Genomic DNA, 23,546 nt, shown 5'->3' with positions numbered 1-23,546 from the left:
ATATACCCCCCCCCCCCCNCGTACATTAGGAAATTATCTACCCCTAGTCTAGGGCCTATATACAATTATTCATTATAGAAGTATTTTTTCCAGAATTAAAACAAGGAAAATTTTAGTTGCTGAGTTTTATTTGAATTTATTTCTAGGTTCTGGGGCAAAGTTTGCAGATGACTTTGGATAAAATAGCAGAGCACACTCCCAAGTATCAGGCACAGTCCCATTAATTCTTGGTTATTGAAGGGATAATAAGCGTAATTTCAAGTGACCTTCCATTTCATTATCCGAGTCATAGAGATAATCTTATTTTACAATGAGTTATTTTTTTATAAGTTTTTTAATTTATTTTAAGTCAGGGAAATGGCCAAAATTTGTCGTCTTCTTTTTAGTTATTAAATAGAATCAATAATTACACTTTTAGAAATAAATGCATGACTTAAACAATTATTTTTATTTTCCTTTTCTGAGAAATTTCACGACAGTCAATTGTCTGATTCTCTCTCAGACCTAATGTTATCATTATTATTAGACGATGTCTAAGCACCTAGGGTTCCTGGGAATGCCCCAGATGTTCGAGGTCTTGGAGTTCGATGTTCTTCAAGAGAAAGTCTCCCTCCATGTTCCCCTTCACAGGAACCTTTATATTTTATGAATTAACTCTGGCCGGAGTGTTGCGTTTTTGTATAGCAATAGACAACTGATGGGCACTGATGAACATGACATTTGCACAGGCTGATCCAATTAAAGTGCAGAAAGGATAGCACTAGTAAGTAAGGAAATGTTAAGTAGGAGAATTTGAGAGAGAATTTTTTACGGAGCCAGTGAACACAGAGAACAAAAAAAAGAAAGGAAAGGATAGATGGAAGATTAAATACAAAAGAAAACAAAATCAATTCTTAAAAGGAAAAATTCCTTATTTCTTTCTTTTTACTTGATATAACTGACTGAGAAATGGACAAAAGAACATAACTCAATTATGTTTGATAATCAACGCTACATGCGATTAACTAAATCATATCATTAACCAAACCAAATAGTTAAGCCTAAGGAAAAATAGGAAGCAAGATCAGCCCGGGTAAAATAAGTGTTCAGTATGGTTTATAGGGTTACCCATGGTCAAGTTTTTAAGACAATAGCGCAACACAAAACGTTGGGGTATATGACTTTTAACTGATCTTAAGCAAAACAAAATAATAGAAAGACTTTGATAGAAAACTGGAAAGTAATTCTACTACTTTTTATAAAATTAATTTATTTTATAACTTTTGCGAACTTTTTAAAACAAAGTTAAGTTTCAAAATAGAGAAGCTTTAAAAAAACATTTTTGTCAGTTATTATAATTTCACTTAAAGGATAAATATGAATCTTGTTATTTCAGGGAAAGAAAAAACTAAAAGGAAATAGATTTTCCAATTTTTTCTTTAAAGGGACTGTAAAGGAAAAATGAAAAATTTTTCCTCTACTGTCCCTTTAAGCTTAAAAAATTCTCCAATTTTTTGAATTATTTTGTTCCTAACTCGTTTCTGATTCTCTGTTTATAATTTTAGTTCTAATTTCTGATTCCCATTTCTATATTTCTATATGATTATAGTATAATTAATATATTGGATAATGTAGGTTTTTGGTCAATCTTGTCGGAGAAACTGCAAAGTAAGAAAATTAAAATTTTCTCATCTTTTTCTTCTGGCAATTTTTGTTTTCTTTAAGTGCTGTGGCTGGCACAGACAATTAAAGGTTTCGCATGAAAAAATCTTATTTAGCATACGTGAAGTAAAGCAAAAATTACACTAGCAAATGTTGTAATGCCATTTTTTAAGATTTAAGGCTTAACAAAAATTCTTAACATGTCGAAAAATGATTTCATTTGTTTTTGTTCATATCTGCCATTTCTGAATTTTTTGAGAAAAAATCACGAAGCTGTCAAAATATGAAACTTCAAAATAAATTTTCTTTTATGGCTTTTGAATATTTGAATAAAACTTTTAGGTATGATTTGCATTCAACAATTCTTCGACGGATAGAGAACAGTCTTCCTCTTCTTAATCTAGTAGAACCTGTTCTTCAAGTTCTAGTCATCATATCACAGGTATAGAACAGTTCTTAATCTAGTAGAATATGTTCTTCAAGTTCTAGTCATCATATCACAGTTAGAGAACAGTTCTTAATCTAGGAGAACCAGCAGTAATCATATTACACGTAGAATCTAATAGTAATCATATTACACGTAGAATCTAATAGAACAGTTCTTAATCTAGTAGAATCTGTTTTAATTTGCAGGCTCTCTTTTTAAAGGTTTTGTAGGCGTTATTTGAAGTTACCTTCCAGTTAAAAAGTGGCGTGACCGATTCATGACTGTACCCTTGAAATCTTTGTCTGATGAAGCTAGAAAAAGCGCCGATATATTCCACATTATTGATCAGATGAAGGTTTAAGAGGTACCGTTGTGAATTAGACATGTCACTCAACAAATGGAGGTTCACTTGAATTTACGTTGACAGTCCCTTTAATGAAAACATGTAAAACTAGTGTAATATAGATAAATGCTGGTATGTGGAGACGGAATATGAAAACATGTAAAACTAGTGTAATATAGATAAATGCTGGTATGTGGAGACGGAATATGAAAACATGTAAAACTAGTGTAATATAGATAAATGCTGGTATGTGGAGACGGAATATGAAAACATGTAAAACTAGTGTAATATAGATAAATGCTGGTATGTGGAGACGGAATGGTAATCAGGCAGACTCTCAAGCCTTTATTTACAATAACAGAACCTTCTTCCCGGGTATTAGGTAAGCAGAAATTTTCGGACATTTTTTCCTTAATTATTTTCTTCTCATCTTTAGTTGGCTAGATTTGGTCTTAAAGGGACAGTAAGCGTAAAATTATATTATACTGACACAAAGAGTTTAATTCCAATAATTTCTCCATTTCACAGAGAAACCACAATTGAAATAAACAGTTAAGTAAATCGGGCATTGACATCTTTGCATGGAGGGTCACTTGAAATTTCGCTTACAGCCCCTTTAAGGAGAATTTTGAAGAAAACAAATGTAGTGAAACTATTATTCATGAGTGAAAAATATAATAAACGTTTAAAATTACTAAAAGGTCGGAATAAATATAATACCGAATATGTGTTGTTTAATTTTCGTTTAAGCTACTAAATTATCAATGAGTAAAAATAAAAACGTTCCAAAAAATTACTTCCGTGTCAAAATTAAGGTTTGGTCCTTTTTTATCCTTGTGCATCGAATGAAATAGCTCTAATCTTAAATGCCAGAGATTGATGTTCACAGTGGGAATTTATAATTTTTAAGGGTTTAATACTTAAAAAACAGCTGCCTTGTATCTCCGCGATATCTCAATGGTTTACAGCAGATTTTTTCTGGTTTCTGATTTTTTTAATCTTCGGGAAATATTTAAAAGGAATTGACTTAATCCTTATGAAGAGATTAACACTGCATAAGTACCACCCTCTGATTATATTTTAGGGAAGCTGATCTTCTTCTGCTGCAAGTTGGGGCTGCGCTTACACCTAATATTGATCAGTATCTGGTTAATATACTAGCTAGGTTAGTATCCAACTACAGGTTGAAGCTATCTATATCCTAATATTGATCAGTATTTTTTGTGGTTGTGGTTGTGGTTGTGGTTGTGGTTGGTGTCGGTGTTGTTGTTGTTGTTGGTTGTTGTTATTGTGGTTGTGGTTGTTGTTGTTGTTATTTTTCTTGTTGTTGTTGTAAACTGGGGATATGGATACAGAATCTGTTGTTTCTACTATCGTTGTTGTTTTTCTTGTTGTTGTTGTTGTTGTTTTTGTTGTTGTTGTTGTGTGTGTTGTTGTTGTGGTAGTTGAATTTATTGAATATCTAGGTTTAAGTTGACTAAATGGGTAACTGGGGATTTGGATACAGAAACTGTTATTTCTACTATTGTTGTTGTTTTTTCTTGTTGTTGTTGTTGTTGTTGTTGTTGTTGTTGAGGTAGTTGAATTTATTGAATATCTTGGTTTAAGTTGACTAAATGGGTAACTGGGGATATGGATACAGAATCTGTTGTTTCTACTATTTTTGTTGTTTTTCTTGTTGTTGTTGTTGTTATTTTTCTTGTTGTTGTTGTTGTTGTTGTTGTTGTTGTTGTTGTGGTAGTTGAATTTATTAAATATCTAGGTTTAAGTTGACTAAATGGGTAACTGGGGATATGGATACAGAATCTGTTGTACGAAGTGAGGAGTTTGTGGAGAAGTGCAACGCTTTAGGAATAAAACAATATATATTTTCTTTAAGCTTCAAAATGTTTTATTTTTTAAATTATACGATAATTGTGTTTATTCAGTAGTCATTATAAAAGTGGGTAGTTTACGCAATATTATAATTTTGCATTTTGAATCATTTTCTCTAGATAATTCTACAAAATATTTAGTAAACTTTGAAGAAAATAATTTGAAAGGATGCTAGATCTAAGATTGGTAGTTTATTTTGGTACAAGTGAGATAAATAAAACATAGGAACAAGAAGCCGACTTTCAGGCGTATTTGATGTTGGTATAAAGCAAATATATTTAATATATACTAGAACATTAAAAATGTACTGATTAAGTAAAAAAAGTCTGTGCAGTCGTCTTCCTATTCCACAGTTTTATGGGTCCTACAGTTTTTAAGCAACCCGGCCTATGCTATGGATAAAAGCCTTATAACCACTCTTGATTGCATTATAATCCAAAACTAATTGATACTATACCCCATTATAAAGTTTGATGATCACTCCCTTTAAATTAAATATGGTTTGTATAGCGGAGCATTGGTTGAATCTTGTAATAGCTATGGTTGGAGAGAGGTTTACTGATGGTGTAGGTATGATAACAATGAAAATAACATTATTGAAAATAAAAACAACAATCGAAATTTGAATGACAATCATGAAAATCATTAAAAATCATGAAAATTATAATTAAGACATTGAATAATGATAAGTATAGTATAATTCTGTTATTATTTCGATCATGATAGATAATAATAAAGATTTGATCAAGTGAAAATGATGATAATAATAACAATGATTATAATTATAATAATAATAATGATAATAATGATACTAGGGTCTGGTAGCCTAGTTAGTCCTAGACTAGAGTTAAGACGTGATATTCTTCATCTACTCTGTATTGAACCTTTACCTCACTCAGTTATTGTCAAGAGAATTCCATCAATCAAAGGAATGTCGTCTTACATTTGAAATCTTTAAGTTGACCTTAACCTTAGCTTTTACCCTTACTTTGACCTTGACATTAACTTCACTTTAAGAGAGTTCTTTTCTTCTTTTCTTCTTTTCTTCTTTTCTTCTTTTCTTCTTTTCTTCTTTTCTTCTTTTCTTCTTTTCTTCTTTTCTTCTTTTCTTCTTTTCTTCTTTTCTTCTTTTCTTCTTTTCTTCTTTTCTTCTTTTCTTCTTTTCTTCTTTTCTTCTTTTCTTCTTTTCTTCTTTTCTTCTTTTCTTCTTTTCTTCTTTTCTTCTTTTCTTCTTTTCTTCTTTTCTTCTTTTCTTCTTTTCTTCTTTTCTTCTTTTCTTCTTTTCTTCTTTTCTTCTTTTCTTCTTTTCTTCTTTTCTTCTTTTCTTCTTTTCTTCTTTTCTTCTTTTCTTCTTTTCTTCTTTTCTTCTTTTCTTCTTTTCTTCTTTTCTTCTTTTCTTCTTTTCTTCTTTTCTTCTTTTCTTCTTTTCTTCTTTTCTTCTTTTCTTCTTTTCTTCTTTTCTTCTTTTCTTCTTTTCTTCTTTTCTTCTTTTCTTCTTTTCTTCTTTTCTTCTTTTCTTCTTTTCTTCTTTTCTTCTTTTCTTCTTTTCTTCTTTTCTTCTATTCTTCTATTCTTCTATTCTTCTATTCTTCTATTCTTCTATTCTTCTATTCTTCTATTCTTCTATTCTTCTATTCTTCTATTCTTCTATTCTTCTATTCTTCTATTCTTCTTTTCTTCTTTTCTTCTTTTCTTCTTTTCTTCTTTTCTTCTTTTCTTTCTTTTCCTCTTTTCTTCTTTTCTTCTTTTCTTCTTTTCCTCTTTTCCTCTTTTCCTCTTTTCCTCGTTTCCTCTTTTCCTCTTTTCTTTTTTTCTTCTTTTCTTCTTTTCCTCTTTTCTTTTTTTCTTGATTTTTATCATGAGCTTTAATTTAACCTTCATCCTGACCCTAACGAGAGTGTTCGCGAGTAATGAAAGGGGATAAAAACGACTCAGAAAGTTGCAACATTCGACTCGGATCGTAAACAAATCATTCAGATATTGCAAACAATAGTCATCGATAATTTTTCGACGCATTTGTTACTGAGAGTTACTTTTGAAAACTTTTATTCCTGTTTCGAGGATTTTTGATAATGAAGACACCATTTTCATATTTTCCAGGAATGTTCGAAAATCCAGCGCCAGCGAAATATTATTTTTTTTTATCAAAAATATTTTGAAATATTAACTTTACACGAATGCGTCAAAAAATAATCGATGACTATTGTATATAATATCTAAATGATTTGTTTTGAATTAAATTGATTATTTTACGATCCGAGTTGAATGTGAGATCTTTCTGAATTTGTATGGACGTTACGTTCTTCGGTATGAGTCGTTTTTAACAATTATCTCCTTATAGACGCAACAGATAGAAGAAAGATTAGTAGCGATCAAAAGCAAGCCCATACCCCTTGCATTTTTCACAAACACTCCCTTTAACCATAACACGTAATTTAACTTTTACTTTGACCTTGACTTGTTCCTGGACTTTTAATTTAAGCTTGACCTTGACCTGGACTTTGACCTTAACCTGGTCCTTAATCTGGACCTGGACCTTTACCTGGACTTGGAGCTGGATCTGGAGCTGGACCTGGACCTTTAAACGTAACCTAGACCTTGACCTGGACATTGAACTTTAACCTTAATCTAGACCTGGACCTGGACCTGGACCTTGACCTTGACCTTGACCTTGACCTTGACCTTGAATTCCAAGTAAGACGCCTGAGCTGTGTAGATTCTGAGTGTGAGCTTGATGAGATATTGGATGAAATCTCTGAGTTAAAAAGTAGCACAAAGAATCCTGGGAAGAAGGTTTATTATCTTCGGAGGTATTTATTCATTCATTCATTCATTCATCCTATCATCCTTCCTTTCATCTATTCATTTATTCATCCATTTATTTTTTCATTCATTCATTCTTTCATTCATTCATCAATCCAATGTAGTGTATTGATCAATAAAATTTATTATTTAAACAGTCACCCATCCTCCATTCTTTTATACATTCTTGATCATTCATTCATTCATTCATTCATCCTTTCATTCATCCTTTCATTCACCTATTCATTCATTCATTCATTCATTCAGTTATTTATTTAAGTCACATGTATTTTAATTTGCTCAAGTGGGTTTAAAATCAATTACTGCTGTAGTATACTGTGAACTGAACTGTATTGTATTGTACACTATACTTTCTATACTATACTATGTACTGTACTGAACTGTGTTTGTACTGTGCTGTACTAAACCGTACTAAACTGTACTGTACTGTCTTAAATGCTGAACTATACAGTGTACTTTACTTTTTTGAGTTATAATGTACTGTACTGCAGTGGGTTGGAGGAGGAGTATAATATGTTCTTCTACGGGTACAGTAAGGAGCAGCAGACAGCAGCACAGGAGTACCAGCTTAATACCAGGTTAGTGTTCATCTATTCATCTATTTATTATTTCGTTTGCTTTATGTTTGTTCATTCATTTTTTACTTATTTATTCATATAGTTCGTTTTATCATCCTGCCATTCATTCATTCTTACATCCTCTCATACATCCTTTCATTAAATTGTTGAACTTTGTCATGTATTCTATTTGTCATTTTCTCCTTCATCTTCACCCATCCTATCATTCATTATTCCATTCACCCGATTATTTGTTCATTTATCCATTTATCCAATAAATCACTTATTAATTCATTTACCCAATTAGTCATTCATTTCTCAAATGATCCTATCTTAAATCCATTACAGAGCATTCATCCTCAAAGTTAACTAGAGGCCGCATTTAAAGAATTTGATCCGCGTTTTAAATTTAAGCCGCGAACCAAATATGGTTAGTTCCACTTAAATTATTAATTATTTTAATATTTAAGCCAGCGGTCAATTAAAACCGGGTTTTGGCAGCTCAAATTCATTAAATTCGGACACTGCTCTTATATATTTTATCTGCACTTTAACAAATAATTGTGGTTTTGGAACAAAATAATAATCTTCAGACTGAAGAAAGGCGACCCTTGCCCTCCCCCTGACCTCCCCTCCCTGTCCCCCCTCTTCTCCGGCCTCGAACGTGTCCTGGAGTCCTCCGTCCTCCTCCAGGCTGTGTCCTGCACCCTGCGAAGGATCGCAGACACTTCAACCTCCCGGAGCAAATACGTCCTGGAGAGTCATGTTCACAAGGTTGGTTTTAGTTAGGGCCGTTCAAAATAACTCAAATAATTAAATGGTTCCGACTTGTTTTCACAAAAATTATGTTTTTAACATTTAAACATCGATTCATGCACCTAATCTTAAAAGTATAATTCTTAAAACAAAAACCATGTTCCTTTATAAAAACCTGGATTTCTGGTATCTGCCAATTTTCATTGAATCCCGCTAATCTAAAAACTCGTAAAACCAGTTCTTCACAAAGGAATTGACACTTAAATTTGAGTTTTGAAAGCAAAATTGTATTTTTTGACAATTTGGTTGATACTTTGCCACTTGGATCTAGATCCGGGGATCCGGAAATTTGCCGGCCGGATCTAGATTGGTAAAAATGCTGCCGGATCCGGATCTGGATCCTGAATACTGGAAATAACAACAATTTTCCTGATGTCCAGGTTCTATTCCTGGTTGGGCTCGGCCTCCGACAGGACGCCTCGACCTCGAGTTCTAGGTTCACCAGCCTCCTCAACCAGCACGGGGTCATTGACCTCATTCAGCGCATGGTCAACTCAAGGCAGGGTTATATTTATGACCTTCATCCGACATCTAAAATCATTTTTACTTTAAAAATTTTAAGTTTGTGCTTCTAAAATGACATTCACCCCCCCCCCCCATATGAGCTGGAGCCTTAGGCCATCCCTGCAACTTATGATTTGATTTGATTTGACGCTTAATTCCCCTTACAAGCTATGACAAAAGAAGATTTTACTTATTAAAATTAGATATTACTCTTCACCGACCCTTTTTTGTCATATTTGCCATATTTACCAAATACTACTTTTTTTACTTTTAAGAAGTTAAAACAAGTATAATACGAAAGGCCGGAAGAGAATTGGTCGGAAAGACTGATTTCTGCCATTAAATAATTAAATTAGAAACACCGTATTGTCAAGTGTTAAAGTTATACAAATTTTAGGACTTGTTTTCATTTACAAAACGCCATCAAAGATTAAGCACGGTATCCTTGAGTTCCTTTATCCTAGGAAGGAAGGATAAAGATCTTTTATTTTATGGAACCTGATGATATCCCAGCCGTGAAGCTTTCAGATAGTTATTTGTGCATCATTGATGGCGCTTCTTTGGTAGTCCACAAACGTGACTTGCAGATTTATGCAACAGAAACAAAAAAGGAAAATTCAGGAATTCAGAAAACGACTCATTAAATGGGAAATCATTGACATTACGTGGATTGTGTTAGACAGATGTAACCCCTTGTATTAGACCTGACCTCCCTGAGCATATCAACAAGTTGGCCTCCTGGATCCTCGGTCAGGGCACCCGGAGGACGGAGGACAGGGTAGAGGATATGGATACTAGTGAGGGGTCCTCCGATCTACTCAGGTTAGGTCACGCTAACAGTATGTGCGATATGTTGAACAAGGTTTGAGAGAGCGAATAAGTTCTGACAGAGAAGTTAGTCGTCAACAGGTGCGTATACAGGGTAGAGGGGTGCTCATTCCTGTATACACCCCATTTGAATCAACAATGTTATTTATTTTATTGAAAATATTCTAAAACCTGATTTACCAAAGACTGAATCTAATGGTTTGAACTGTTCTGTTTAACCACATAGACTAGGCTTGATATCCACAGCATTAACTTTTAAATTAAAGGACTTAAGATGACTAGAAAGGAATTGAAAAAAAAGGGTCTGTAAGTTTATTAAAAAAAAGGTTTGTAAGTTTATTATAAAAAGGTCTGTAAGTTTATTAAAAAAGGGTCTATAAGTTTATTATAAAAGGGTCTGTAAGTTTATTATAAAAGGGTCTGTAAGTTTATTATAAAAAGGGTCTGTAAGTTTATTATAAAAAGGTCTGTAAGTTTATTATAAAAGGGTCTGTAAGTTTATTATAAAAGGGTCTGTAAGTTTAATATAAAAGGGTTTGTAAGTTTATTATAAAAGGGTCTGTAAGTTTATTTAAAAAGTGGTCTTTAAGTTTATTTTTAAAAAAGGGGTTTGTAAGTTTATCATGTTTATGAAAAAGGGGTTTTTGTTAAATAAAAAAGGGTCTTTAAGTTTATTAATCGTTTTGGTTCGTTTTTAAAAAACTTTCAATAAAACTTCCCAAACTCCAAAACTATATTCAGTTAAAGTTTGCTTTTATTAAATTCTTTGCAATATCTTTATTCTAAGAAAGGTAAAATGTTAGTTTTCGGGTTTATTTTTTTCTCAGAGTCCAATTTCAGAACATTTTTAGAATAAACAATTTTAAAAACATTTGCCATTCTGACACTGTGTCAAATTTTGACCCCGAGAGAAAACTTTTTCAAAAAACAACTAACGACACTAGCTGTCACTGAAGAATTAATTAAACGCCAGGATCCAATAATGTTTATTGCATCCTGGCGTTTAATTAATTCTTCAGTGACAGCTAGTGTCGTTAATTGATTTTTGAAAAAGTCGAAAAGTTGTGAAAAGATTAAAAATACACAAGTTTTTAACTTAGAAAGAGACGAGCTGAGGCCGCGGCAGCGCGCAAGGCTAAGATATTGGCGCAAATGTCGCAAATGCAGAAAACATTTGCCACCGAGAACAAGACTCTACTAGATAGTATTCAGGGACTTGTCCATTTTTGGTCGGTTTTCTCATTTTTGTACTTTTTTGTATTTTCATACCTTTGCCTCATTTTTCATACATTTATGTCATTTTTCATACATTTACGTCATTTTTCATACATTTAAATTTCTTTCATACATTTGACTATTTTTCATACTTATAACTATTTTTCATAAACTTGTCAATTTTTTGTTAATTTTTGTCATACTTCATGCATTTATGGCAATATGAGGATGCTAATACATTTAGCATTTGTCCTACATTTCTTTAATTTTTAATGAATTTCTGTTAATTTTTATACATTCATGTCATCTCATGAATTTGTCAATTTTTATTAATTTTTTCTCTTTTAATTTATTCATGTTATAATAATGTATTTACGTCATTTGTTTCATTTTGTGATATTTTTCAAACATTTTATCATTGTCAAACATTTATTTTCTCATTTTTTTATTAATTTAAAAAAATCAAATGAATGGATAACTCTACAGGATGATAAAGAACCCATGGCAGTGGATACAGAACAAGATATTCAGGTTCAAATGTAGTCACTTAGGGAACAAAAATAATTTAGAAATGTTGTCATCCATAGAAATAAAGGGTGTACATTAAAAAAGGTTCCCACCTACCATTTCTTCTCTAATTTATATAAATCTACAAATATTAAGCTGAAAATGTTTTACATCATAGACTGGCACATAAGGAAGAAGTTTGCATTGACCAAAGATGGATCCTGTATTAAAAAATGGGTTAAAAAGTCAAAGAGTGGAGTGAGTAATTTGGTAATAATAAGGTAATCTCCGTTTGCACAATTTTGTATAAGGTTCTACAGACTTGATTGTAATCGGATTTTCAAGATTGAGACCCTTTTTCGTAATTCGTGGAAACCCTACTGCCAACCCTGAAGAGAAACATCATAAAGAGAAGAAGTAGATGGACACAAATAAGAACCTTTGAAGAGTTTAGAAGGTTGATAGAGTCTATAATGTGTCTACTGTCCATCTAGCTGGCATCTGCAATACTCAACGCCGGGTCGCAGATGTCCAAAAACAACTACTAAATCATTTCCAAATCCGATTTTTTTTTGCATGGACTTATAACCAATATTAGGTAAATATGAATTCACAAGATTTTATTGCAAATATTGAGAGCTCTAGAATTCAAAATGTAAGCGGAAACCTTTTTTATGTACACCCTTTAGCTTGATCTGAGCAACATTGAGGAAGATATCTTCGGTTTGTTATCTGGGAAAGTCTTTGAATCCGGCGCGTTCCTCTTTTTTAAATTAAGTGTACAGTCCCTTTAAATATGTAAATGTAGATGGTGACAGTGTGTTTGGGTCCCCAGCAAACTGAGATTAAAGAAGCAAATACAAGACATCAATGTATACTGTGTCAGGTATATACATTTTATTGTTTTTTAGTTCTCTACTGTAATCTTTTGTATTTTACTCTACTGTACTCTACGTTTCTGTACTCAATTGTATAATGCTCAACTGAACTATACTCCACTGTTTTGTAATATGTAATGTACAGTGTTATTTATATAAACTGTACTGAATAGGACTTTACTCTACTGTATTTGCAGTACTACAATGAAATATGTACTGTACTTGTAATACAAACTTAACTTTTTTTGTGCTCAAATGATTCTGTTTTGTTCCGTAATCCCTATTGTACTACTTTACTATTCTCTACTACTCTGTATTTGTTGTCATAAATGTTTCTTATCGAAGCAGGTTTAATTGCTGTTGGATGATTTTGATTATTTAGGAAGAGGAGAGTATAGGATCTGTACACCCCCTGGTGATGGCTGCGTACATACAGCGTACAACAACTCTTAGCCAGGTTTAGTTGTATTATTATGTACAATCAGAATATGAACATGGGGGGTCTTATAGATCTTTTTCCTGATATTCCTGATGAACAAGGGGAAGTAGTGAAACTGATAGTACTGATAGTTCTACTAGCCATCCTTAGTTCTACTACATCTTACTTAAATCCAATCTCAGGTCTCAGCCATTTTTTTTTCTGCGGACATACCTTTTTTATCTTTTAATAAAATGAGCCTTTAAATTAGCCCGTTTTATCTGATTGGCTATTACTTTTTTCCAGTGCTTAGGATTCGTTACACCGCTTTTTTCAAGGTCCTTACTTTTCAAATTAAACCCTAACATTAAAAAGGTAATAGAAATGTGTATGCTCAATGTTAAAAAAAACTTAAAAAACTAAAGGTTGAAAAATCAGAAGCATCTCAGATTCCAGTGAGAGCTTTTAAGAGAAAAAAAACATAGCATGAAAAAGAAAACAATCAATAAGCAACATGCATCTGTAACTAGGTTGGAAGTTGGAATGGATCTGGAGAGAGAACATTTCCATCTCCAGGCCTACATCTAGAAGCCAGTAGAGTATGTTCTCCACATGTTTCATCCTGTGGACATATTATGCACGCCAGGTGGGATGTTTATTGAGGGTACCTTTATTCATAACAAGAGCCCCATTTGTGTTTCAAGTTTCCTTAGATAAAATGAGAAACTCAACCCCTCAGCAGTCAGTCGGAACCCCTGAGATAATGAGATATCAGCCTTGTTCTTGTAACTAAGAGATCTCCAGGCTCAAACCATTTTCAGCAAGGGCTTAAAACTCTGAACTAAAACTTGGGAGTTGAAAGGAAACTATCCAAATTTTCATTTGTTTTTATTTGACATTGAAAATTATTTTCAATCGAGAGCCATCTTATGACCATTCATTCAGTGCATTTGTGGACTAGTTTAATTTTCTTTCCAATTACACATCTACAACTTCATTGGTGCAATTGGAGGGAGTGGAGGGGGGCCATAAATATTTGGGCTGAGAACTTTGATTTGGATACTCATAATCATGATCTGTATCCACTGTATCCACTTGAGGTTCAATAAAAAAAAACTATTCTTTTCCAAATCTTCATTTTATTTATCTCTCCCTTAATGGGGGATAAAGAATAAAGATTAACAAAAGATCAGAGTATATCATTGGTCTTGATATCCACAATACAAGAGTTCCCAGCTCGGTTAACGTTTTAATGATATATATTTCAGGTGCTATCAGAAGTATTTTGACAGTCAAGTTGCCAAAGAGAGAGATCGTAATATAAATCTTATTACAAGGTATGAACATAAATAAACTTTCTTCTGAAATCATTTCAGACGACATACAGAATTTTTCATACAATTTATAGGGAGGGATAGTATGATAAAAATTTGAAAATAAATTACAATATGACTACTTTAAACATATCTATGGGAGACGAGCTTTCCTTGTTAGCTAAGCATAGGCGCTGAGAAAGGTGTATCCTTAAATGCTGGAATGCTTAGTCAGACCATACAGAAATATGAGGGTAATAATCAGAAGTATGTGTCAAAATGCATTTTTCCCTTGTCTACAAGAGATTAGAATGTGTAGATCTAAAAGAGAGGAACAGAAATCAGATGTAAGATCAGATAAAAAGAAGATACAAAAGTTAGATAAAAAATCACTGCTTTTTTGAAATTTTCTTTAAAAAAAAGTTTTATTTTAAAATAAATTGTAAAAAAAAACATATTTAAGTGTTTATTATATATGTTGGTTTGCTGGGTAAAAGCCAATGTCGATATTTAGAAATTGTATGGACTATTTGTCAAAAAAGTTAATGCAACTTGTTCATATTTAGCAGCTATAAGAGCTATAATATTATTTGATGTTAATTTATGAACTTTGATTTTCTAAAGATTGATAGTTAACTTTATGAACTTCGATGTTCTAGAGGGTGATAGTATGTGTTCATACACACTATAATAGTTAGAGATTGGCAGCGTTTTTGTGAACAAACAACATTTTTGAGAACTGACTAATTTTTGGGTGAACAATGAATGGATGAACAACGTGGATCGTTCAGAGAAACGATCTTTTTTTGAAACAAATGAAAAATACGATCGTTCATGAACTTTTGAAAAACTATCAGTTTTTTACTGAAAGAACGTATTTTTCGTTCAGTGAGAAAACAAACGAGACAGATTGAAAATTAATGATAATTTTGAGAACAAACAATATCAATTTGTTTTTTTGGACGATTGAAAAACTAACGAAATGGGTCGTTGACAAATGATGAACGAACGAAATGAAAAAAAAGCGGAACGCACCCATCTCTATTTATAGAATATGTGTCTATTTTTAGAAACTTTATGAACTATGATGTCCAAGATGGTGAATACACATGCCCTATCTGTGAGAGATTAAGTAACACTGTTCTTCCAGTTCTACCTCCCCTTTCTTCACTAAGGTTAGAGATGAAAACTTATTGTTTTTTGAAGAAAGAAAAACGTCAAAAACATCAAAAATCAATTTTGTCTATTTGGGTATTTTAAATTTTTCTTTTTGCAAAAACAAAAGATAATTTTAAAAAAGTATGATTTTGAGCATGATTAGTCCTATTTTTCCAATTTTTGTTGATTTTCTGAGCTATAAATCTAAATAATGCTAAAAATTGCTGAACCAGGTTTTTTAAAAAATATTGTCAAGATAATTTTATTGTAGGAAAAAGCAGTCTAAAGCTCCAGTCCCAGAGTTAGGATTGAACACCTTTGTCAAGGTTATCAAGGATGTTGCTGACTCCTGTACTCCCAAGGAGAAGCAAAAGGAAGGAGAGGAGGAAGAGAAGGAGAAGAAGAAGGATGAGGTTTCATGTTTTCTCTCCTGTCATTCTAAGCAGAAAACTCTTAGGAAATTATTGAGAACTTTTAGTTTCATAACATGAAATCTGACATATTTGAAAAGTTTATTAAAAAGGGGATGGGCCGGATAGAATGTTATGAATAGCAGGATGGCTTAGTCATGATTTCAGAATCTAGTTTCTTAACTTAATCATTAAGTTACTCATTGTATTATTGAATGAAGGGAGTTGACTCTGGCATATGGATCTGAAGTTAGGGACTCATTCAAGACATCTCTCAAGGATGATAAGCCTCCTGTTGTAGAGGTCAGTATGATTTATTTGCGTCGGCATCAGCGTCGGCGTCATCATCAGCGTTGGCGTCAGCTTCAGAGTCAGCGTCAGTGTCGGCGTCGGCGTCAGTGTCAGCGTCGGCGTCAGCATCGGCAACAGCGTCAGTGTTGGCGTTTAGTATTCTTATTTCGACTGTTTAGGAGATGCAGAACATGATGTCTGGGTTCTGTATGGCAGTGTACACCCGGAGTCAAGACGTGAATCCAGATGAAATGGATCCAAGGGTTCCTCTGCTTCTTCATCAGGTAAATGATTGTTTTTATTGTTATCAATAATATCATTATTATTATTATCATTGAAAACTACAAGATCTTTTTTTTAAGAAAACAGACATCTCTGTTCTTTTTGTAGGCTGTGTCAACCACTCTTTTAAGTTTAGACCTTCAACTTCAGCAAGAGTCGAAACCTTTATTTGGTAGTTTAAACACCAGGTAAACTAAACTATTCATTCATTCATTCTTTTATTCATCCTTTTATTTATTTATCTAATAATTTATTCATTCATCCTTTCACTCGATCATTTATTTAATCATTCATCCTTTCGACATTTATTCATTTATTTAGTCATTGATTCCAAAGGTTTATTTGGTAGAAACACCAGTTCAAACGATTTATTTATTCTTTTTTATTACCAGTTTTTATTTAATCATCCACATGATTCATTTTTATATTGTTTTTAAACAAAATATTTTTAATTTCGTAAAGTTATTCAATTTAACAAAATTGTTACGTGTAATAATCACAATATGTTATGTGTAAGAAAAGACATTTTTTAATAAACATAATGCGCTATATAGTAAAGCAAATTGTACAGTTAATTAGATTCGAGACATGCTAATAGCAACGATTGTTAACGACTTATAAAATATAATCTTGACAAATGAAGGAAGATTTCTCTTTCCTTGTTTCAACATAAAACTGTTCTCAATTTTCAACATTATTGTTGTAGTATTGCATTTATATATTTATATATTTAATTTTATTTTTATTCTTTTATATATTCTTCATTTGCTAATTCATTCTTAAATCCATTCATTTCCTCTGAATATTTTGTATTCAGGGATGACGAGTTAGTTCGCCACCTTGTCAGATTAATTGGTTCATATCCAGCCTGTTGCAGAGTTCCTTATAGGTTAGTCATTCATTCATTTATTTAATTATTCATTTATTCATTCATTTATTATTTTATTAATTCATCCTTTCAACGATTCTTTCATGTCACAGAGTTCCTTATATGTCAGTTAATCATCCATTCATAGTTCATTATAATAAAAAAAATTGTCCATTATATCTATCGTTCTTTTTTTCATCCATTCCTTTTCCCTTTTCCCATTGACTATGCATGCTATCTAAACATCCTTTTTTCACGGATTTTCTCAAAATTAACATGGTAAAGGTAATGTTTGAGAGGAACGTTAATTTTTTGAAAAAAACTTAATAATTTAGGTGTAAGGTTCTTCAGGACAATGGTTGCTTTCTGCTCAACTCTATGTTTGGAGGTAGGGTTCGGGTTTAATATTTGATGATAGGCTGGAAAAGTATCTTTACACAATTTAAGCACAGTTAAATCTTTGAGTTCATGAACACTCTCTGGGTATGAGTAAATTTTAACTGAAAATGTTTCGTTGATCTAATGTTAAGTGGTAGCGTCAGCGGTAGAGTCAGCGGTAGCAGTAGCGTCAGCGGTAGCGTCAGTGGTAGCGTCAGCGGTAGCGTCATTGAGCTTTCCCTCTGCCCGGTGGTCCACACTTTGATGCTTACGGTCATCCACCAGTGAGTTAGGCTCTACCCATACCTTTCACACGACTGTTTTATTCATTTCATTCATAATAATATAATATTTTATTTATAATTTGAGATGGTGGTAGTGTACGGTGTGTATTTGACCTGGATATGTTTGGTCTGCTGGTCAGCTTAATCTCATCTCTACCTGGACTATTCTACTCAGAGACTTCAACTCCACCCAGGTATAACAATCAATCAATCAACTCATTTAATAAATCAATCAATGAATTTATTTTTGAATTAATCATTAATTTATTCATTTAATTAAACATATAAATTCATTTCATTTTTATTTTATTAATAAATAATCAATTTATTTAATTATTAAATCATTTCATTTAATTGATTATTTAAGTAATAAATTATTAATTAAATCAATTCGTTTCATAGATCAATCTATCATTCAATTTATCAATTGATCAATTAGTCACTTAAGAATTTGGCATATTTTAGACATAAGCACAAAATAGTTTTTATTGAAAATTTTAATGTATATTGTATATATTTCAATTGACACACTTTTGTTTGAATGCAGGGTGTTATCTGGTCTGGGGTTGGAGTTGAACTGTTTAAAGATCTGTGTGCTGCTGCAGATTGTTCAGATACTGCGCGGATATCCAGAACGCGCGTTTGTGGAATTTGCCGGTGTGCACAATAAGTCAGAAAACCAGTTATTGCAGAAGGTTAATATCTTGTTATTGTGTTCTTGCTTAAGATATGGTTGTTGAAAACATATTTGCTAGAAACGCAGATCCTAGAAACTAAAATGATAATTAAATGAAAAAATAAGGATAATGGAGGGTCGAGGATGTCAACCTGAGGTCACGTCTAAATTAATAGAACAAAACTAGACTCTCCCAGGCGTGTAGTAAATTAGTATCGAAAGGGGAGGTACTGATGGCTGAAGTTGACTGAGGGCCAGATTTCCTTTAATTGATTAATTAAAGGATTTATTTACTTTTTATTTTTGTAGAAATCATGGTTCCAGCAAATTATATCTGTAGTTTAAATATCTTTGTGTAACTATATCTTTATCTCTAATAATGATCTTTTTTTAATGTTTCGGGTCATCTGCATAGTGTATATGCCTTAAGCGATCAAGTCCAGTATATTTTCTATATATATAGTTCTGTTTTGTCAAGCGAGTTATATAGTGAGATATCTATCCAGCTATATATTTAGTGAGTTAGTTATATATCTATCAAGCTCTCTAATACCCATCCCTCTATCTATCAATCTATTGAGTTGATCTTACTATCCAGCTATCTTGCGAGTTAACTTTTTATCAAGATATTTATATATTAAGCTATCTGTCTATCGAGATAGCTTATATTAAGATATCTGTCTATCGAGATAGCTTATATTAAGATATCTATCTATCGAGATAGCTTATATCAAGCTATCTGTCTATCGAGATAGCTTATATTAAGCTATCTGTCTATCGAGATATTTATCTATTAAGCTATCTGTCTATCGATATATTTATCTATTAAGCTATCTGTCTATCGATATTTTTATCTATTAAGCTATCTGTCTATCGAAATATTTATCTATTAATCTCCCGAGTTAGCCATCTATTAAGATATCTGTCTATCGAGATAGCTATCTATGGAGTTAGCCATCAATCGAGATAGCTATTTATCAAGATATCTGTCTATCGAGATAGCTATCTATCGAGTTAGGCATCAATTGAGATAGTTATCTATTAAGCTATCTGTCAATCGAGATATCTATCTTTTAAGAAATCTGTCTACTGTCTATCGAGATAGCTTTTTATCAAGATATCTGTCTATCGATATATTTAGCTATTAAGCTATCTGTCTATCGAATATTTATCCATTAAGCTATCCGTCTATCAAGATAGCTGTCTAGTACGTTACCTATCTATCAAAGGTTCTTACTACAAAATTATGACCTATCAATATTTATTGAAACATAATAATTATGTTAATATTGTTTATAACAAGGTGGTCGGAAGAATTGCTCGTCAGCGCCAATTCAGCCTAGACGTGAAAAAAATGAACTATTCAAGGTGAAGTTTTTTATACTGTTTACTTTTCAATCAAAATTGGGTATCATTTAAATACTCAAAAAGTAAATTTTATTTTTGTGAATTTTTATCGCTAAGAAAACTTGAGTTTTCTTATTTCATTTTTACAATATCAATATCAATATGATGTCATTTTCACATTTTGTTTATCTTGCTACAGCTTTAATCTTGTTCTTGTTATTGTTCTTGTTCCTGCTATGGCTATTTCTATTGCTCTTTTTTGTTTTGGTTCTTGTTCATGGTGTTTACTCTTTCCTTCTTGTTCATGGTGTTTACTCTTTCCTTCTTGTTCATGGTGTTTACTCTTTCCTTCTTGTTCATGGTGTTTACTCTTTCCTTCTTGTTCATGGTCTTCACTTTTTCCTTTTTCTTATTATTATTATCAAAGTATTATTATTCTTATGTCTTCTTCGAATTCGAATACGACTAATATCATTATCGTCATTGTTATTATCATTGTTATTATTGTTATTATCTAGACTAAGCAGCAGGCTAGAGCAGGACCTAGTTCCTTTACTCCGCTGTTCAGCTCTGCTGTTTAACAGTTTGACAGATATACCCCCAGGACAGCAGTTGTCACAGGACGGAGGAACTGTATACAAGGAACAACAAGCTCATTATACAAATCTTTAATTTTTAAAGAATTTTTATCTTTCTCGAACAGATCTTATTGATCTTTCTTCATTGATCTTTTTAAAGTAGACACTGAACCTTTTCAAGAACATCTTTCTTGATCTTTCTTGATCTTTTTTTAAATTTTTGATCTTTTATTTATGATCATCTTTGCTAAGAACTTATTTTCAAGAAAATTTTAAAAGACCATGATCATGTTAAGACAATATTGACCTGTTTGATTTGAGTTTACTCGTGATTTGATAAAGTTTTCTTTAAATAAAAATTTTCATTCTACTAAAAGTGATCTTTCTCAAGAATTAAATGATCCTTCTCATCTACTGTATTTATGGCGTTAAATTGATCTTTTTAAAGTAAACATTTTTGTTCTTTTAAGGTTTTTCTTTTTTTGCGGATTTCTTAATAGCTGGTTGTATTAGAACCTGTCAGTATATCTTGGTTTGCCGGTCAGCTTAAGCCTACTTCTGGATACTCCAGCTGCCAACACCCTTCTAGGCATTCAATACATCTTTCATTGTTTTCTTTTTGAATTGTTGAATGTTAAGTATTGAGAATAATGAATGTACTATTTTTCTAAAAATGATATTCTTCTGTACCAAATCAACAATATCAACAAAATAATGTTATCTTTCTTTTACTTTATTGTTTTTTTTCTAATTTGTATTATCTACCCGACTTGGCATACAGTATCTACAAGTACGGCTCGGGTCAAAGCTGTCGTTGGGCCTTATTTACGACTTTTCCCACAGACTTGAATTCAAAAAACCGGTTTAATATTCTATTTGGTGGATTCCGGGTTTTCATGAGAACAAGATTCTACATCTTTCATTATTTTCTTATTATTCTTCTCTTTAAATAAGATTGGTCCAAATCAAAAATCACCAAAAAATGTTGGGTGTACCAAAGAATTTTATCTTTCTATGACTTAATTGTTGTTTTACTAATTTGTACTCTTTAACCTTGCTAGACATTCAATTTAGAGCAATAGCTGAGAACTAAAAACTGTTGATCAGAAAGGAGAGGCACTAAAAGCCTAGTTTAATAGTTTTAACATGTTTTATATGTCGCGTCATTTACGGCATATTAATATACTTTATACTCCCTACCTACCTGAATCCCCCCTACCCCTTAATTCTTAAATTTAACATTCTTTCCTTCCACTTTCTCCGCATGTCTATCTGTCTGTTTGTATCCAATCGGAACATTTTAGTACGGTTAATAAAGAAAAATGTCAGCTTAAAGAGCAACGAGTAACAGCTAAAATTCTTACAGAAAGAGGGGCGTTGTAGTCTCTAGTTTACTTCAAAACCTTTGAAATTGTATGAATTACAGATAGCACTCTGTTGAATAAACCTGATTCAAACCAAGTGGAAACCAGCCCGTCCTTTCCACTTACCTTTAGAAGGTAAAAATAAGTCTTATTTGAATTTAGATGGAAACTTTTGAATATGATTTATTCTGAACTATTTTGAGCTATAATGCTTCTCTTCAGGCATGATGTTCGTATGCGTGTGTAAACTTATCGAATTGTACTTGTGCGCTGTGTTGGGTTCGTGGTGTACGTAGCGTACACTGGAAATAACAGCATAATACAAACTTAATACCATAATCACAAAATAACCCTAATCCTGGCGCAGATCAAGTCGTAATTCGTCTCGTTTGTGGAGTTGGTAATAAGAGATGAGATCTGCAAGAAGTCCCTTCTTGTGCAACCCAGACCGTCTAAAGGTAGATCCATCCTATGCAAAAATGATTATTACTATTAACGTCCTAGGTCTGTGCCTTGTCTAAAGCCTGGAGCCCAGAAGCAGTATTTTCCAGTTGGAGGTCTGACCCAGAGCACAGAGTGGAGAGGAGGACTCATCCCTCTTCCCAGGATTGTTTACATTCAACCCAGATATTTGTTTACATTCAACCCAGATATTTGTTTACATTTAACCCAGATATTTGTTAACATTCAACCCAGATATATGTTAACATTTTTTCCAGCTATTTGTTACCATTTTACCCAGATATTTGTTAACATTTTCAACCCAGATATTTGTTAACATTCAACCCAGATATTTGTTTACATTCAACCTAGATATTTGTTAACATTCAACCCAGATATTTGTTAACATTTTTCCCAGATATTTGTTTACATNGATAGATAACAGTTACAGGTATAGAACTAGATAGATGGATAGATAACAGTTACAGGTATAGAACTAGATAGATGGATAGATAACAGTTACAGGTATAGAACTAGATAGATGGATAGATAACAGTTACAGGTATAGAACTAGATAGATGGATAGATAACAGTTACAGGTATAGAACTAGATAGATGGATAGATAACAGTTACAGGTAGAGAACTAGATAGATGGATAGATAAATGGACTAAGGGATAGACAGATCAACACACAGACAGATGTTCATATAGACAAATAGACAGATAAGTGAATACACATATGGACAGCGATCAGGTGGACAGACATACGGATTTAATTATTGTTTCGCTACTTAGCGAATTCCCTAAAGACCTAATGAAATTTATAAGTACCGAGTGGTATTTCTCTGGATAGGATTGTAAGGCTTCCTTCTCACAACCCTGATAACAATATTGTTTTATCTGAAACCCGTCCTGTCTCTTTATTAAACTCTGATAACAATATTGGTTTATCTGAAACCCATCCTTGCTTTACATGCAACCCTGATAACAATATTGGTTTATCTGCAACCCTTCCTGTCTCTTCATACAACCCTGATAACAATATTGGTTTATCTTAAACCCGTCCTTGCTTTTCATACAACCCATGATAACAATATTGTTTTATCTGAAACCCGTCCTGTCTCTTTATTAAACTCTGATAACAATATTGGTTTATCTTTATTCACTTTAAAACATCCTGTCTTCCCAGGGAACATCCAACTCTAAATCCAGCTCATCAGGGCTCGAAACCTTGGCTGATCCCTCAATCAGCTCATCATAAGTAGGAGGACGCTCCACAACTCTTCTAGAGAACCTCAAAGCTGCACTCATCCTCTTTGGAGA

The 23,546-nt window shown here is 32.5% G+C and overlaps 1 protein-coding gene across 2 annotated transcripts; it reads left to right on the top strand.

Annotated features, from left to right (window-relative positions):
• The first annotated feature begins 126 nt into the window (after positions 1-126).
• Positions 127-22,574, top strand: LOC111706041 (E3 ubiquitin-protein ligase UBR2). 2 transcript variants are annotated; one of them, XM_023478793.1, is made up of 34 exons: positions 127-209; positions 527-630; positions 1,615-1,647; positions 1,984-2,083; positions 2,705-2,793; positions 3,496-3,576; positions 4,174-4,262; positions 4,797-4,856; positions 5,102-5,215; positions 7,003-7,096; positions 7,601-7,687; positions 8,260-8,440; positions 8,863-8,981; positions 9,689-9,808; positions 10,915-11,026; positions 11,516-11,560; positions 12,345-12,422; positions 12,797-12,871; positions 13,363-13,478; positions 14,101-14,169; positions 15,216-15,320; positions 15,575-15,760; positions 15,935-16,016; positions 16,184-16,288; positions 16,395-16,474; positions 17,104-17,175; positions 17,490-17,542; positions 17,902-18,010; positions 18,364-18,511; positions 19,796-19,860; positions 20,358-20,481; positions 20,931-21,006; positions 21,844-21,916; positions 22,286-22,574. In XM_023478793.1, exons 1-34 carry the CDS (start codon positions 168-170, stop codon positions 22,557-22,559), a joined length of 3,360 nt encoding a protein of 1,119 aa, XP_023334561.1. In that variant the 5' UTR covers positions 127-167; the 3' UTR covers positions 22,560-22,574. The 2 variants fall into 2 exon arrangements, with proteins under 2 accessions (XP_023334561.1, XP_023334562.1); XM_023478794.1 differs by lacking the exons at positions 127-209; positions 527-630; positions 1,615-1,647; positions 1,984-2,083 and adding an exon at positions 2,104-2,144.
• Positions 22,575-23,546: the final 972 nt, after the last annotated feature.

The sequence above is a fragment of the Eurytemora carolleeae genome, unplaced genomic scaffold, assembly GCF_000591075.1.
Source record: "Eurytemora carolleeae unplaced genomic scaffold, Eaff_2.0 scaffold683, whole genome shotgun sequence".
Lineage (NCBI taxonomy): Eukaryota > Metazoa > Arthropoda > Copepoda > Calanoida > Temoridae > Eurytemora > Eurytemora carolleeae.
The sequence above is the reverse complement of the archived record's forward strand: the minus strand, read 5'-3'. Positions and strand labels throughout refer to the sequence as shown.

Excerpts from the sequence above, each read along its gene's own strand:
- LOC111706041 (XM_023478793.1), top strand. The coding sequence starts at position 168 with ATGACTTTGGATAAAATAGCAGAGCACACTCCCAAGTATCAG. Across the intron at positions 16,017-16,183 it reads ATAAGCCTCCTGTTGTAGAG|GAGATGCAGAACATGATGTC; the intron begins GTCAGTATGATT and ends TCGACTGTTTAG. Across the intron at positions 16,475-17,103 it reads TTTGGTAGTTTAAACACCAG|GGATGACGAGTTAGTTCGCC; the intron begins GTAAACTAAACT and ends TTTTGTATTCAG.